We start from the raw sequence: 12,897 nt of genomic DNA, 5'->3' as shown, positions 1-12,897 counted from the left end.
TATAGAATATTATTCTGTGGTACTCTTAGCTTCATATGTTCTCCTCAGTTTGTATGCGGTATTATTATGAAGCTACTCTTCTTGTCTAGCTTTCATAGATCCTCCCCAGCTAGATAAGGCACTGCAACCTCCCGTCCCCCCTTTCTGTCTCCTCATGCTTTGTTGTGCTATTCTAGTACTGCAGGAAACACATCTGATTGCTCCATTCTGGCTGATTATTCCTCTTAGCTAACAAGCATGCAGCTATATCTGCAGCCATAAACTTCTAAAACAAATAAATCTCTATAGTTTGTTTATTATATTTTCTATTTGTTTTTCTTTTTTGGATTGTTTTGATATTGCTTTTTCAGAAAATCACAAGCTTTCATTAACAAATGTTACTAAGCTTTACAAAACAAAACAAAAAAACAAAGCCCTGCTAGTGGCGCCTCGAGCCTGTCGTATTCCTTACACAACAACAAAATATTGAAGATTTGGACACAATACACATTTGTTAAGCTCTTCTAATCCTGCCCAGTACTGGGGTTTGACATTGACTGACCAGCAGTTGTTCGCATTTATCACCGTGAACATGAGTGTTGAAAAATATACATCTCTGATGTCCTGTTACTACCGGCGACAAACATTAACAAAACAAACAAAAAATGCATTAAATCAATTATCAAAGACAGTAATGGATTCAATCATTTTATAAGCTATGTATTTATTTAGGTATATCAGAAAGCTGGTTGAGGATTATGAATTGTCCATGCTTTGACTTTTTTAAGTGGAGCAAAATGAACTTGATGAACATGTGGTAAGCCATGAGCATATAATTAAGGGTCCCTTCACACACAGTGCTGGCATGGTACAGTGTGTGGACACAGCATGATGAACAGTGAACTTACAGTCCGGTCCAGTGCCCAATGACAGAATGTTTTTGTTTTTTCAATTTTGCCTCTTACAACCCCACAGTGGATTTTTAATCACATGACCAAACTGTCGTTTACCTTTAATTCCAGGAGTTTAACAAAATACTGCTTTATTTATTTAGATATTACAACAATTTTTATACTTAGGTCCATAAATCCATCAGTAATTTCGGTCAGTAACTGCCTGAAGTCTAGAACCCAACAGACATCGCCAAATGTTTCTTCCCTTGAGATCCACCATCAGAGATGGTAATCTGATTACTTTTTTCAGGTAACGAGTAAAGTAAGGGATTACTATTGCAAAATCGGTAATTAGTTACTGATTACTTTTTTCAGGTAACTTGACCAACACTGTCCACCATAGGCCTTTACTTCCACTGACTTCAGTTACTGCACGTTTGTGAGTTTTTCACCATTATGTTTTTAATTTAATAAATAAAATGCATATAAATAAAACTACTGGGTTAAGATCAGGGGACTGACTTGGCTGTTGAAGAATATCTCTTGAATACTGAGAGATTCTTGGGTTTCTTTTGTGGTGAGGTCATTATCAGTTTGCTCTGACAAATGCTTTCCAACCAGTTTGGCTGAATTTGAGCAGAGTACAGCCCTGAACATTTCACAATTAATTCTGCTGTTTCTACCCAGTTCCACTGGCAGCCCCACATGCCAGTGCACTGTATCACATCTGATGGATGGTGTGTTTTGGATCATGAGCCGTTCCTTTTGTTCTCCATACTTTTCTCTTCCCATCATTCTGGTTCATGTCAGCCTAGGTTTCATCTGTTTAAAGAACTTAATACAGGACCGGGTCGACTCTTTTCAATGTTTTCTGTCAAAGTGTATTCTTGCCTTCCTCTTCTTGAGTGTAACCAGTGGTGTGTACTTTATTTGATTTTATTGACAATGATAAATTGACAGTGATAAAGGGTGTTTACTACGTGGCTAGCTTTTGAAAATATGTTTATCCTCAAGGTTTTCTTAAGCCAAAGAAATGTGATATTCCTCAATGGCCAAGTCTCTCACTTGATCTCAACCCAAAAGAGCATGCTTTTCATTTACCGAACAAAAAAGTGAAGGCAGAAGAACACAAACAAGCAGTAGCTGAAGGCAAATCAAGTATTTAGTGATCTAGATTGTTTGACTTGAGATCCACTGTGATGGTGGTATAAGTAAGTAACGTGAGAAGAACATGTGTCATTGTTCAAACACTTTGGACCAAACTGTAATCCAACTCAACACAGCAGCTCTGTTTGTGAAAATGTTCCTCATTGCACAGGGGCTTCATTCAGCTTTGTGATTGTTCTGAAGTCTCCACTTTGGTGCTGTGTTCGATTTTCATTGTCCATCGTATTCAGGTCAGCACGTCTTTAAGCTTATTGAAGTGTAGATTTGCTGCAGAGTTCTTCTTGCCAGAATAAGTCGTCAACTTGTTTGATTATTGTATTCACCACCTGTACCTTTATGAATCGTGCATTATAAACATGAAAGGCCGTAGACATGGTCATATTAAAAGTAAAACATTCTTTAGGTTTCTTGTTTTACCGTCAGTCCATTAAGCCTTTGTATTTTTTGCAAGTTACTTTGAATATAGAATAAGATGAAGCACAGAAGTCATCAGAGTGAAAAAAGTCTAGACCTGCCACCTGTCATGTATTGTACATCATATTTTCTGAAGTTTTCTATGTACAAGGTTTCAAAAGCATTCCGAACAGAGTGTGCTGAAGGCCGGGGGGTGGAGCTGGCTGTCTGGACTACAATGGCAGGGTGTGTCCCGTTGAAGAGCGTGGCCACTTGAGGAGAGATGACGCATAGAGAGGAACCCATCATTTGGTAGAATACAGCCTCCTCAGAAAAGTAATAAATGTTTGAGGGACAAGCAGAGGCCAGATGGCTGCAGTGGGCCTTTCAGAGTTAAGAGTCTGTCACTCCAAGGTCGACTCAGTTGAGCTGATCCTCATACTGTTTCCGGAAACAGTCACCAGCGGGGAAAAACTCCCAACAACGTTCCTGGTACATTTTCCATACGTAAGACTCCTTAAAGACAGAGAGGAAGAGGAAAGGAGGGTTTGCTTCATGTGTGTTACATTTAAAGTGTAATTATCACAACAGCTTTGTTCATCATGGAAATTAGTACTAGCATTGTAACCTCTAGGTACCTACTGAAATGAACAAAGCTAGCCTAGAACCCAGAGTGACATTAAAGCTGACCCCAGCCCAGCAGTAAGACCTGATCTTCAACAGGTAACAAAGGCAGTGATGTGCAGTCAGGATGCAGCGTCTGTTTCTATGTGTTCATGTTTCTAAAGCAGAATCCCTGTGGTGATCACTTTAAAGTATCTTTGTGCTGGTTTTCATCTTTGCATTGTGCTGTCGGCTTTGTGCTCATGCCTAAATACTACAAGAAAGCTCATATGTGTGCTCATTGGGATATGGATTTGTGTTGGTGCGTGGGACTGTATCCTCAGTTTTATATTGTTAAATGGTAATTATAAGACAATGTGTTTCAGGTCACGGAGAAACAGAAAAGTAATGTAACAAGTGGTGTAAAACAAAAGAATTCCTATGGTGAGTAATTAAATAACATACTATATTACTTTTAAGAAAAGTGCTCTGGGTAATATTTGTAATATGTTACTTATTTCGAATAATGACCCCAGATATGATCACAACAAAACAGGGAAATGCTTTAAACATGCACAAACATTTGACCACAAAACATGCAATTAATATGCACCGATGTAATGTCTTTGATATGCTGCTTAGACGCTCCAAGCAGAGCCAATCAGAACCCAATGAGAATCAATAAGAGAATTGATAAGTGACATCAATAGTGGTATTGAATTTGCTAAATTTGTATAAATTCTCATCCCTTACTACAAGCCGTATTTGTCTGAATCACACGTTATTTGTTCATTTGATATACTGGGGTTTAAAAGCCCCTGAGTGGACCCATTGCTCATACCACAGAAGTGAATGCTAGAAGTTAACTAAGAATATTTTTTAGCTTCCACTTATACTTTAAAAACTGCACTTGAAGTAGCGGAAAAACTTAAAACAATTGAAAAGAAAACCAGAGTGACCAAAAGAAGGAATCCAGCAAAAGGGAGAGTAGACGATCACTACAGGTGCACCCACTGACCAGCCATGGACTGGAACTGGTTGATTTCCAATGTTCTCCACCCCAATCGGTGACCAGCCAATCAGCATCCCCTGCATAAAGCCCTGCATTTTATGCATTCACAACGGGCGTTATAGGTAAATCAGACTGAGAGGCATAAACTAACATGTCAATAGTGTGAAAGCGCCTCATTGTGAGTAAAGATGCAAAGTTAGTCAAAGTAAGGTGCAGGGGGAACAACAGAATGAAATCTGAAACAACAAACCTAATCCAATGCCTTTAGTGGTGGCATTGATGAGCCCAAATGTCATAAAAACAAACATTTGAACAGCGTACTGGATCTCTCTGAGAAGTCAGAAATTAATCAAGTATAGCGTTTACTAAAAGGACTTTTTAGTTCTGAAATGCAAATAAGTAACCCATTTGGCATCTTAATAAAAAATAATAATGCCTTTACTTTAAATTTATAGAAAACAGCAATAATTATAATTTACCAAATCAAAAACATTTGGATTAAAGACCACGAGCATACTGGTGGATAAGCTGTTACAGATACATAAGAAATAACTTTGGTAATTACAAATGCTCTTAATTTAGGGCACCTAAATTTGTTAAGCACTTGCTTATGGACATAAAGAAAGAAACTATTAAGATTAGCTCAAAAACAGTGTGATTTTCCATGTTCCATACTGAGGCTTTAACAATGTTAGCAGCCATTAAAAAACTGTTAGAAACACTTAGAGAGAGTTTGAAGCTAAACTGTACTGACCACGTAACAGGATGACAGTCTTGTATATTTACTGGCAGAGAGATTGGAAAGGTGCTTACCTGGCCTGTGTGCTCTGTTTCGTCTTTGTTGATGAGATACATCAGAAAGAATCTGAAGCACACACACACACACACAGACACAGTTGTTAGAAAACACAAACAGTATTATCATTGCATATATCAGTCACACAGCATCAGTGCCAGAGGTTACAGTGGCACTTGCTGGTTGGAGGCAGTTGTGTATTCTTAACTTGCCTGTGTGGGTTCTCTCAGGCTTCCTGCCACATTCAAAGGACATGTTTGTTAGCTTAATTGGTGATTCTGGCCATAGCTGTGAATGTGCATGTGAATTGTTGTCTTCTGAGAGACTAACAACCTGTCCAGGGTTTGCCCCACATCTCTCCTAATGACAGCTTGGACTTTACAACAATTTTAAGAAACTTGTACATAAACCAATATACCAAGAAATGAGGGCTGGCTGAAGACACAGTACTGTATTTAGGGTTAAAGTCAACAGACATTTGAAATTTTGGTTGTATTTTCTATTACAGCTCAGTAATAAAGTGGGAAGGGTAACAAGGCAAAGACAAGAACGTAACGTGGTCATTTCTAAGTCATTAGGACTCAATTACCAAAGTAACAAGCACTTAATATCCAAGTAGTATCATGGTAGCAACTGTGGTTACAGTTGAGTAATACCACACTGAAATGTATGTAACTGGATAATAAGTGTCCAAACACTGGGGATAATAATGTGGAAACACACCTCAGTGTAACACAAATGCTGTGGTACAAAACAAGCCAGGACAAATATCATAGATATCATCGCCCACCTGAGATTGGGGACCAAGCCCCAAGTACACCAAGATTGGGTACCTATCTTTCATTAACTGACCTGAAAGACTGTGTACTATGTAGGTGTGATGATCTATGATGATGTAGGTGTTAAAAGGTACAATAACACACACAGAAATACAGACACTCTCCAGACGTACTTACAGGTAGTTGGCTAAGTTGTGCTCCTGTAGAGTGTGCGTTTCAAAGCCGTGTGGCACGGTGTCAAAGTAGTCATTACCTATTCCACAGATAAAACATTTGGTCTGCAAGAGAAACACGTGATAGTTAGGTGGTTGTCATTTATTGTAACCTATTGGCAATCTTCATCTATGCCTCTGTTGGAGGTACAGCTATACAAAACAAAAGAACCACAAAATCTATATTTTTACATGTTCATATGCCTGAATTTAAAAAAAACTGCATTGAACTGTTGTGTGTGTTTTCACCTCCATGTCTTCTTTCACTTGTTCCTGCTGATCCCTCAGCTCTCCAAAAGCATCAATGATTAACCCTAGGATTTCAGAGAGGGTGGAGCTTAAACATGCTGGTCCACATTATTACACTGAATACAACAATAGATATGAAAACCACAGGCTATCTACTATATCTACTATAATACTTCTAAAGGAGTCTTTTTTGCTATTCAGTTACATTCTCTATATTACGTCCAAAGTGTGTATGTCCCTATAGGGAAGGATATAAACACTAAAGACAAAGCCTACACAGATGCAAAATCCTGAATGTTCCAGGACCCATCATATTTTAAAAGCCTCATAATATCATATTAATCCAACTGAGCACTGTAGTGTCAGAATGTAAGCCAACGCTTGGTTTGTTTCCAAAAGTAGAATGGGAGGTAGAGCCCTCAGCTCTAACCAACTCTTCTCCAATGAAACCAGCTTCCAGTCTGGGTTCCTGAGACAGACACCCTACTTTTACGATTAGGCCCCAAACTTTTGTTTTTGACAAGCTTAGTTATCATCATTGTCAATATGTGTGGCAGAGGGAAATAATTATTTGGTCCCTACTCAGTTTCTACTACCACTAACGTTTCTCACTGGAAAAGAAATGAACAGTCTCTAATTTTTATGGTAGTTACATTTTAATGGAGAGAGAAAGAATATCAACCTAAAATCTAAAATTTCATTGAAGTTATGGATTGGTTTGCATATCACTGAGTGAAACAGATGTTTAATCCCCAACCAAAATATGACTTTGCACTTGGTGAAGAAACCCTTGTTGGCACACACAGTGTTAAGGCATTTCTTTTAGGTGATCACCAGGTTTGCACATCTTACGAGTGATTTTGGCCCATCCCTCTTTACAGAAATTCTTCAGATTACTTGGCTCCTTCTTGGGAATTCAAAGCCTCCACAGATTTCTGTAGTCTATTGATACTAGATAGTGGAAAAGGGGTGGGATTAAATAAGCATATGCTTCTTCCTGCTCCTTTTTGAACATGAACGTTATTTGGAGTTGTGGTTGCTCGTTTTCCTTTTGTTTTGCTTTGTTCATTTGTCTCTTTTAATTCTATTTTGTTGTACTTTTTCAACATGTTCAAAATAAAGATTCAATCAATCAATCAATCAATTTTCTATTGGACTGAGCTCTGCAGACTGGCTCGGCCACTCCATGGAAGGCAGCACAACTAACGTGCTGCTTCTTCTTCCGCCACTGGTTCGTTGCCTTGGTGGTATATTTTAGTTCACTTTCATGCAAGAAGACCCATCTAAACCCATCTTAGGTGTTCTGATTGAGAGTTTACAGTACAGTACACCCTCTTCTGTGGAACCAGCTTCCAGTTTGGATTCAGGAGACAGACACTATCTCTACTTTTAAGATTAGGCTTCAAACTTTCCTGTTTGATAAAGCATATAGTTATTGCTGGACCAGGTGACCCTGAACCTCCCTTAGTTACCGTGTTGCACTGTTTCTTCTTTAGTGACCTTTTTCTCTCACTTTGTGTTTGTACACCGCTCTGCATTTAATTATTAGTTACTTTTAATCTCTGGCTCTCTTTCAAAGCACGTCTTTGTCCTGCCTTCCTTCCCCCAGCCCAATCGTGGCAGATGGCCGCCCTCCCTGAGCCTGGTTCTGCTGGAGGTGTCCTTCTGTTAAAAGGGAGTTTTTCCTTCCCAGAGTGGTTCCTCGTAGGAGGGTCATATGATTGTTGGGGTTTGCGCTTGTTTTTTTGTATTATTGTAGATAAAAGGCACACTGTGGAAGATAGGCAGAGTTTAATAATAAGTAATGTTTACGTTTTTTTATGGGAAGAGGAGGATTTTAAATTCAGTTCTGAACTTAACAGGGAGCCAATGAAGAGACGTTAGTATGGGAGAAATACAATATATCTAGTTCCTGTCAGGACTCTTGCTGCAGCATTGTGGATTAACTGAAGGCTTTTCAGGGAGTTTTTAGGACATCCTGACAATAATGAATAGTCCAGCCTAGAAGTAATAAATGCACGAAATAGTTTTTCAGCGTCACTCTGTGACAGAATATTTCTAGTTTTAGAGATGTTGTGCAAAGAAAGCAGTCCTATATTTTGTTTAGTATGCACATATCCTTTCCCCAGAGTTCGTATCTGGTTAGGCACTATGTTTCATTGAAGTTTTTAAGGCCAAGTACAATAAGCTCAGTTTTATCTGAATTTACAAGCAGGAAACTGTTTAAGGTGGTGTTCAAGTGTACTCCACTTTGGAGAGACATCGCGATTATTTAGTCTAGTCAATTTGAAATAAACAGAACAACCAAAATATTGGAAACCAAACAGAACCAGAAATGATTGCTCTCAAAATAATTATACATTTGAATCACCACTTCCTGTGGTGTTTACTCTACTTTACAATATTAAAATGTATTCATTTGGCTAATAGTTGCCTAATTAACTGCTTGTGTTTCCATTAAACTGTTTGTGTGCATGTATGTGTAGGATGCCTCACCCTGGATGATAGCCAGGAGGATTACAATGACAAAGAAGAAGAAAGTGATGTCAAAGATGATCCGGTAGATTTCGTACTCATCACCAGCTGGATCCTCGATCTGGTCACCAATTCCTCCACCTGCTCGCACTCCCACATACATGTGGAACATGTAACACTGAGGAACAGAGAGAGATACACAGGAAGGGGGGTACAGGGGTAACAGAGGTCAAATCTTTTGCATTGGGTTTTTAATGGGCAGAACCATGACTGTCACAAACAGCTTGAACAGCAGGAAATTCCGACTTCTGCTTTCACATGGAACGCACCATCTGACCATTTTTTGCTACTATAAGCCTTATTGTAAGGAAGGAGACCAATCTTGCTAGGGCAGTGCCATTCATTAGTGCATCTCACCATCCTACTAAGCGGCTGTCACCTTCTTGAACTACAGACAGGCAGAGCTGCAACACTTAGCCCCTAATAGGAGACAAAAGAGCTCTATGGAATGCAATGGGTGGCTGACTATAGGGGATTAGTGTGTGTTTGTGTGTCCTGAAATTTCCGGGTGACAGAAGGCTTCCTTCTACCCTCAGAAAATACCATAGAGCCCTTATATAGTATTTCTTTCAGATGGCTTAGCAGCAGAAAACATTCTCATCTAAGCTGAGTCTGTTTGTACTTGGCATGTCTCTCATCACTGACAAGATGGTCTAATGTTTGGCTTTGCGATACACTTATCTTTCACCCCGACTCACACTGACCTGCATTAATGACACAGGTGCTTATGTATAGGTAATGGCTTACACTTCCAACATTTAAATTCATCATAATTGTTCCATTTCTGTTTCATGGCCACATCTTTGGTTAGACTTTACTATGTCACAAAGTTGTCTCTTTTAAACTGGCTAAACAATGGAAGCTTGTGCTGCATAGGTAAGGTAGGTAGGCACTGCTATCATGAAACTGGTATATCAGCTGATTCTGATACTCCAAATGCCCTTATCCAGCTCACCAATTTTGGACAGACTTCCTGGAGCCAAATAAGGTAACCCCCAAAGACAGTCTTAAATTGAGCTTAAATCACAGTAAAGGCTCAGGTTAGTAACATAGAATTATTTATATTACTTGCACTGTTGCTATTCCCAAAAACGTAATAGATGCCTGAAAAAGAAGCGGACAAAATAAGTAATCTTCTTACTGCCTGAGGGTAACACTGCCGAGACTAAAACTACTGACTCAAAGCTCTCTGTCCATAAATGGAAGTGTGTGCTCTTTACAGACAGCAAAAAATGAAGTTTTAGTGAGACAAACTTGATGGGAGCAACTTCCCACAGCCAAGAAAGTGAACTGCAGCAGTGCATACCAGACATCCCAGTATTAGCTTTGGGTACAAAAAAGTATTTGAGTCATCCTGAGAAGCTTCACAGGTGTTCTATGTTTCTTTCATTTATGAGTAATGGCTCTCACCCATCTCCTGACTTTAAGCTGTCCCGTGGTTCTAATTATAGTCATCTATCGTCCACCTAAATATAATGACTTGTTCATTTCGGAATTTTCAGACTTCTTGACATGTTTTATCGCTTACTATGAAAGGATCCTTATAGTGGGGGACTTTAATGTACATCTACGTTGTGAGGATAAACCCCTGGTCAAGGATTTCTTGAATGTAATTGATTCCCTAAACTTCACACAATTTGTGTCTGGGCCAACACGTAAGGGCCACACCCTAGACCTTGTGTTATGGACTGAATGTATCAGTGACTGAAAATTGTGTTTTACCTATTTTAGACCATTCAGTAATTTTATTTGATATTTGAATTGCTAAATTTCCAGCTTCTGAGAGGGGAAACTGCCCCTCAGATCATCTCATCATATTAGCCACGAAGCATTGCTTGGAGTTAAATTACATTTGCCTGATGTGTTGGACCCCATTTTTCCCAGAGTTATGTGTGGACATTTTGACTGTGAATTTTAATAACGCACTTCTTGAACTATTGGACTCTGTTGCTATTGTAAAGAAGTTAAAATGTGAAAAAAAGGAACCCTATGCCCTGGCTAAATGAGGAGCTCTCGAATTTGAGAAGAAATTGTAGAAAAGCAGAGCGTCGCTGGCGATCTTCCAGACTTGATTTCTCCAGGCTCGGAAAGACCCATTGTCTTTTTTTCAATGTTCGATGTCTGCAGCGAAAGCAAATTATTTCTCAAATCTCATCATGAGCCATGAACATATCTCAAAACTTTTATTCAACACAGTGTCGCAACTTACAGAGAGTAAGTCAACTCTCCTGTTCAAATTTGACAGCTCATGACTTTCTTATGTTTCTCAGAGACAGGGCTGAAACACTTAGAAATCAGATCACTCCCTCCTCGAGCAGTTCGTCAGACTACTCAGCTGCTTTGCCTGTTGGTGCTGATAAACTGTTCTCTGACTTCAAGGTTATTTCTCTGTCTGGATTAACTAAGGTTGTAAAAGCAGCTCGATGTACAACCTGTTCTTTGGATCCTCTACCAGCCTGGGTTATAAAGGAACTGTGGTCAGTATTAGGACCCTACATTCTGTTTCGTTTTAAATACTTCATTGATGACCGGAGTCTTCCCTGTCTGTTTTAAATCAGCTGTGGTCGTGCCAATCTTGAAAAAGCCTGGACTGGACGTTGACATGGTTGCAAACTACAAACCCATCTCACATCTGTCTTTTTTGTCTAAGGTCTTTGAAAAAGTTGTTTTTAAGCAGCTCACTGAGCGTCTGTCAACTAACAATCTGTTTGAAGCATTTCAGTCTGCGTTTAGACCAAATCTCTCCACAGAAACAGCTTTAGTCAAAGTGGTAAATGATCTGCTGGTAAATGCAGACAATGATCGAACTTCAGTTTTATTACTGTTGGATCTAAGCGCTGCGTTTGACACTGTGGACCATGGATTTTATTGGAGTTATAGGAAATGTTTTATCATGGCTGAGATCCTACCTGTCTGGGAGATCTCAGACTGTTAGCTTGAAAAATGATCTCTCCGAGACCTGTGCAGTGAGGCATGGGTGTCATGGTCCTGGGTCGGTGACCCAGCGCTTTTAGTTATCATTTTCTAGTTTATGATGATGATGATTATTATTGTTTGAGTTCTGTGTGTTATATTTGGTCTGCCTTTGAGTCTGTCTCTGTCTATGGTGTCACCCCATCTGTTTGTGAATCTGTCTGTTTAGTTCAATGTCTTGTCTGGTTCCATGTGTCTGAGTTTCCTGTTTTATTGTGAAGGTTTGTGTCGTATGTGAGTGTGCTCAGTTTACGTTTCCCCTGTCTCGTCAGCTGTGATTTCTCCCAGGTGTATTCCCCTCCTGTCTCTCATCCCTTGATTACTGCCATCTGTGTATTTAAGCCCTGTGTTTCTCTGTGTCAGTGTCGCGTCGTACCCTCAACTTGCTGTGTGTTCTGCTTCTATGTTCCTAGTGTTTGGTCTCCTGCTCCAGTTTAGTGTTTCTTTCCAGTGTTTCAGTCCTTGGTTCCTCTGTTCTGACTTTTGGTTTTCTTTTGGTGAGTTTAGTTTGTACGAGGTTTTTCCCAGCAATAAAGCTGCGCCTTAAGTTTCACTTCCGTGTCTGAGTTCTGCATTTTGGGTCCACCACTCCTGCTTGCCTGCCACACAGCGATTCATGACAATGGGGTCCCTCAGGGCTCCGTACTTGGACCATTGGTGTTTTCTCTGTATCTGCTGCGTCTTGGTCTTCTTTTACGTTCTTTTAATGTAACCTTCTATTGTTACACTGATGACCTGCAGCTTTATGTTCCTTTAACCATTGGAAATTGTGCTGAAGTGTCTAAATTAGAATCGTGTCTATCTGCAATTAGGGGCTGGTTACCGGATAATTTCCTGCTTCTTAATATTGATAAGACAGAGTTGATGGTCATTGGACCACAAAAATTTCAATATTGTCCCAAAATTTCATCTTGAAAATTGATGACTATGTCATAAATTGCAGGGACAAGGTTAAAAACTTGGCCGTGTGGTTCGACATGGTGCTTTCTTTCGAGTCTCATGTAAAAGAGATAACAAAGACCGCCTTTTATCATTTAAGGAACATAGCCAGAATCAGACAAGTTTTATCAAGCGACACTGCAGAGGTTCTGTCTTCATGTATCGATTATTGTAACGGTCTCCTTTCTGGGCTACCAAAGAAAAGTTTTAGAGGTTTACAGATGGTGCAAAATGCAGCTGCTCGCATTTGAACTAAAACTGGAAAATTTGAGCACATTACCCCTGTACTGAAATCCCTTCATCAGCTACCTTGTCAGGTTCGAGCAGATGTTAAAGTCCTGCTGCTCACCTAAAAGGCTTTATGGTT

General features: G+C 39.5%; 1 protein-coding gene across 7 annotated transcripts in view; it reads right to left on the bottom strand.

The window, feature by feature from the left end:
- Positions 1–1,215: 1,215 nt before the first annotated feature.
- ryr2a (ryanodine receptor 2a (cardiac)) overlaps positions 1,216–12,897 on the bottom strand; it is a 301,573-nt gene continuing 289,891 nt past the window's right edge. For all 7 annotated transcript variants that reach the window (XM_026177557.1, XM_026177561.1, XM_026177558.1 and 4 more), the window contains 5 exons: positions 8,580–8,736; positions 6,084–6,148; positions 5,800–5,900; positions 4,861–4,912; positions 1,216–2,948 (listed from right to left, as the gene is read on the bottom strand). In XM_026177557.1, the coding sequence (XP_026033342.1) occupies positions 2,853–2,948; positions 4,861–4,912; positions 5,800–5,900; positions 6,084–6,148; positions 8,580–8,736 (471 nt within the window). In that variant the 3' untranslated portion in view covers positions 1,216–2,852. The remainder of the gene's footprint in view (positions 2,949–4,860; positions 4,913–5,799; positions 5,901–6,083; positions 6,149–8,579; positions 8,737–12,897) is intronic.

Source organism: Astatotilapia calliptera, chromosome 8 (assembly GCF_900246225.1).
Source record: "Astatotilapia calliptera chromosome 8, fAstCal1.2, whole genome shotgun sequence".
Taxonomy (NCBI): domain Eukaryota; kingdom Metazoa; phylum Chordata; class Actinopteri; order Cichliformes; family Cichlidae; genus Astatotilapia; species Astatotilapia calliptera.
This window is presented reverse-complemented; position numbering and strand designations above follow the sequence as displayed.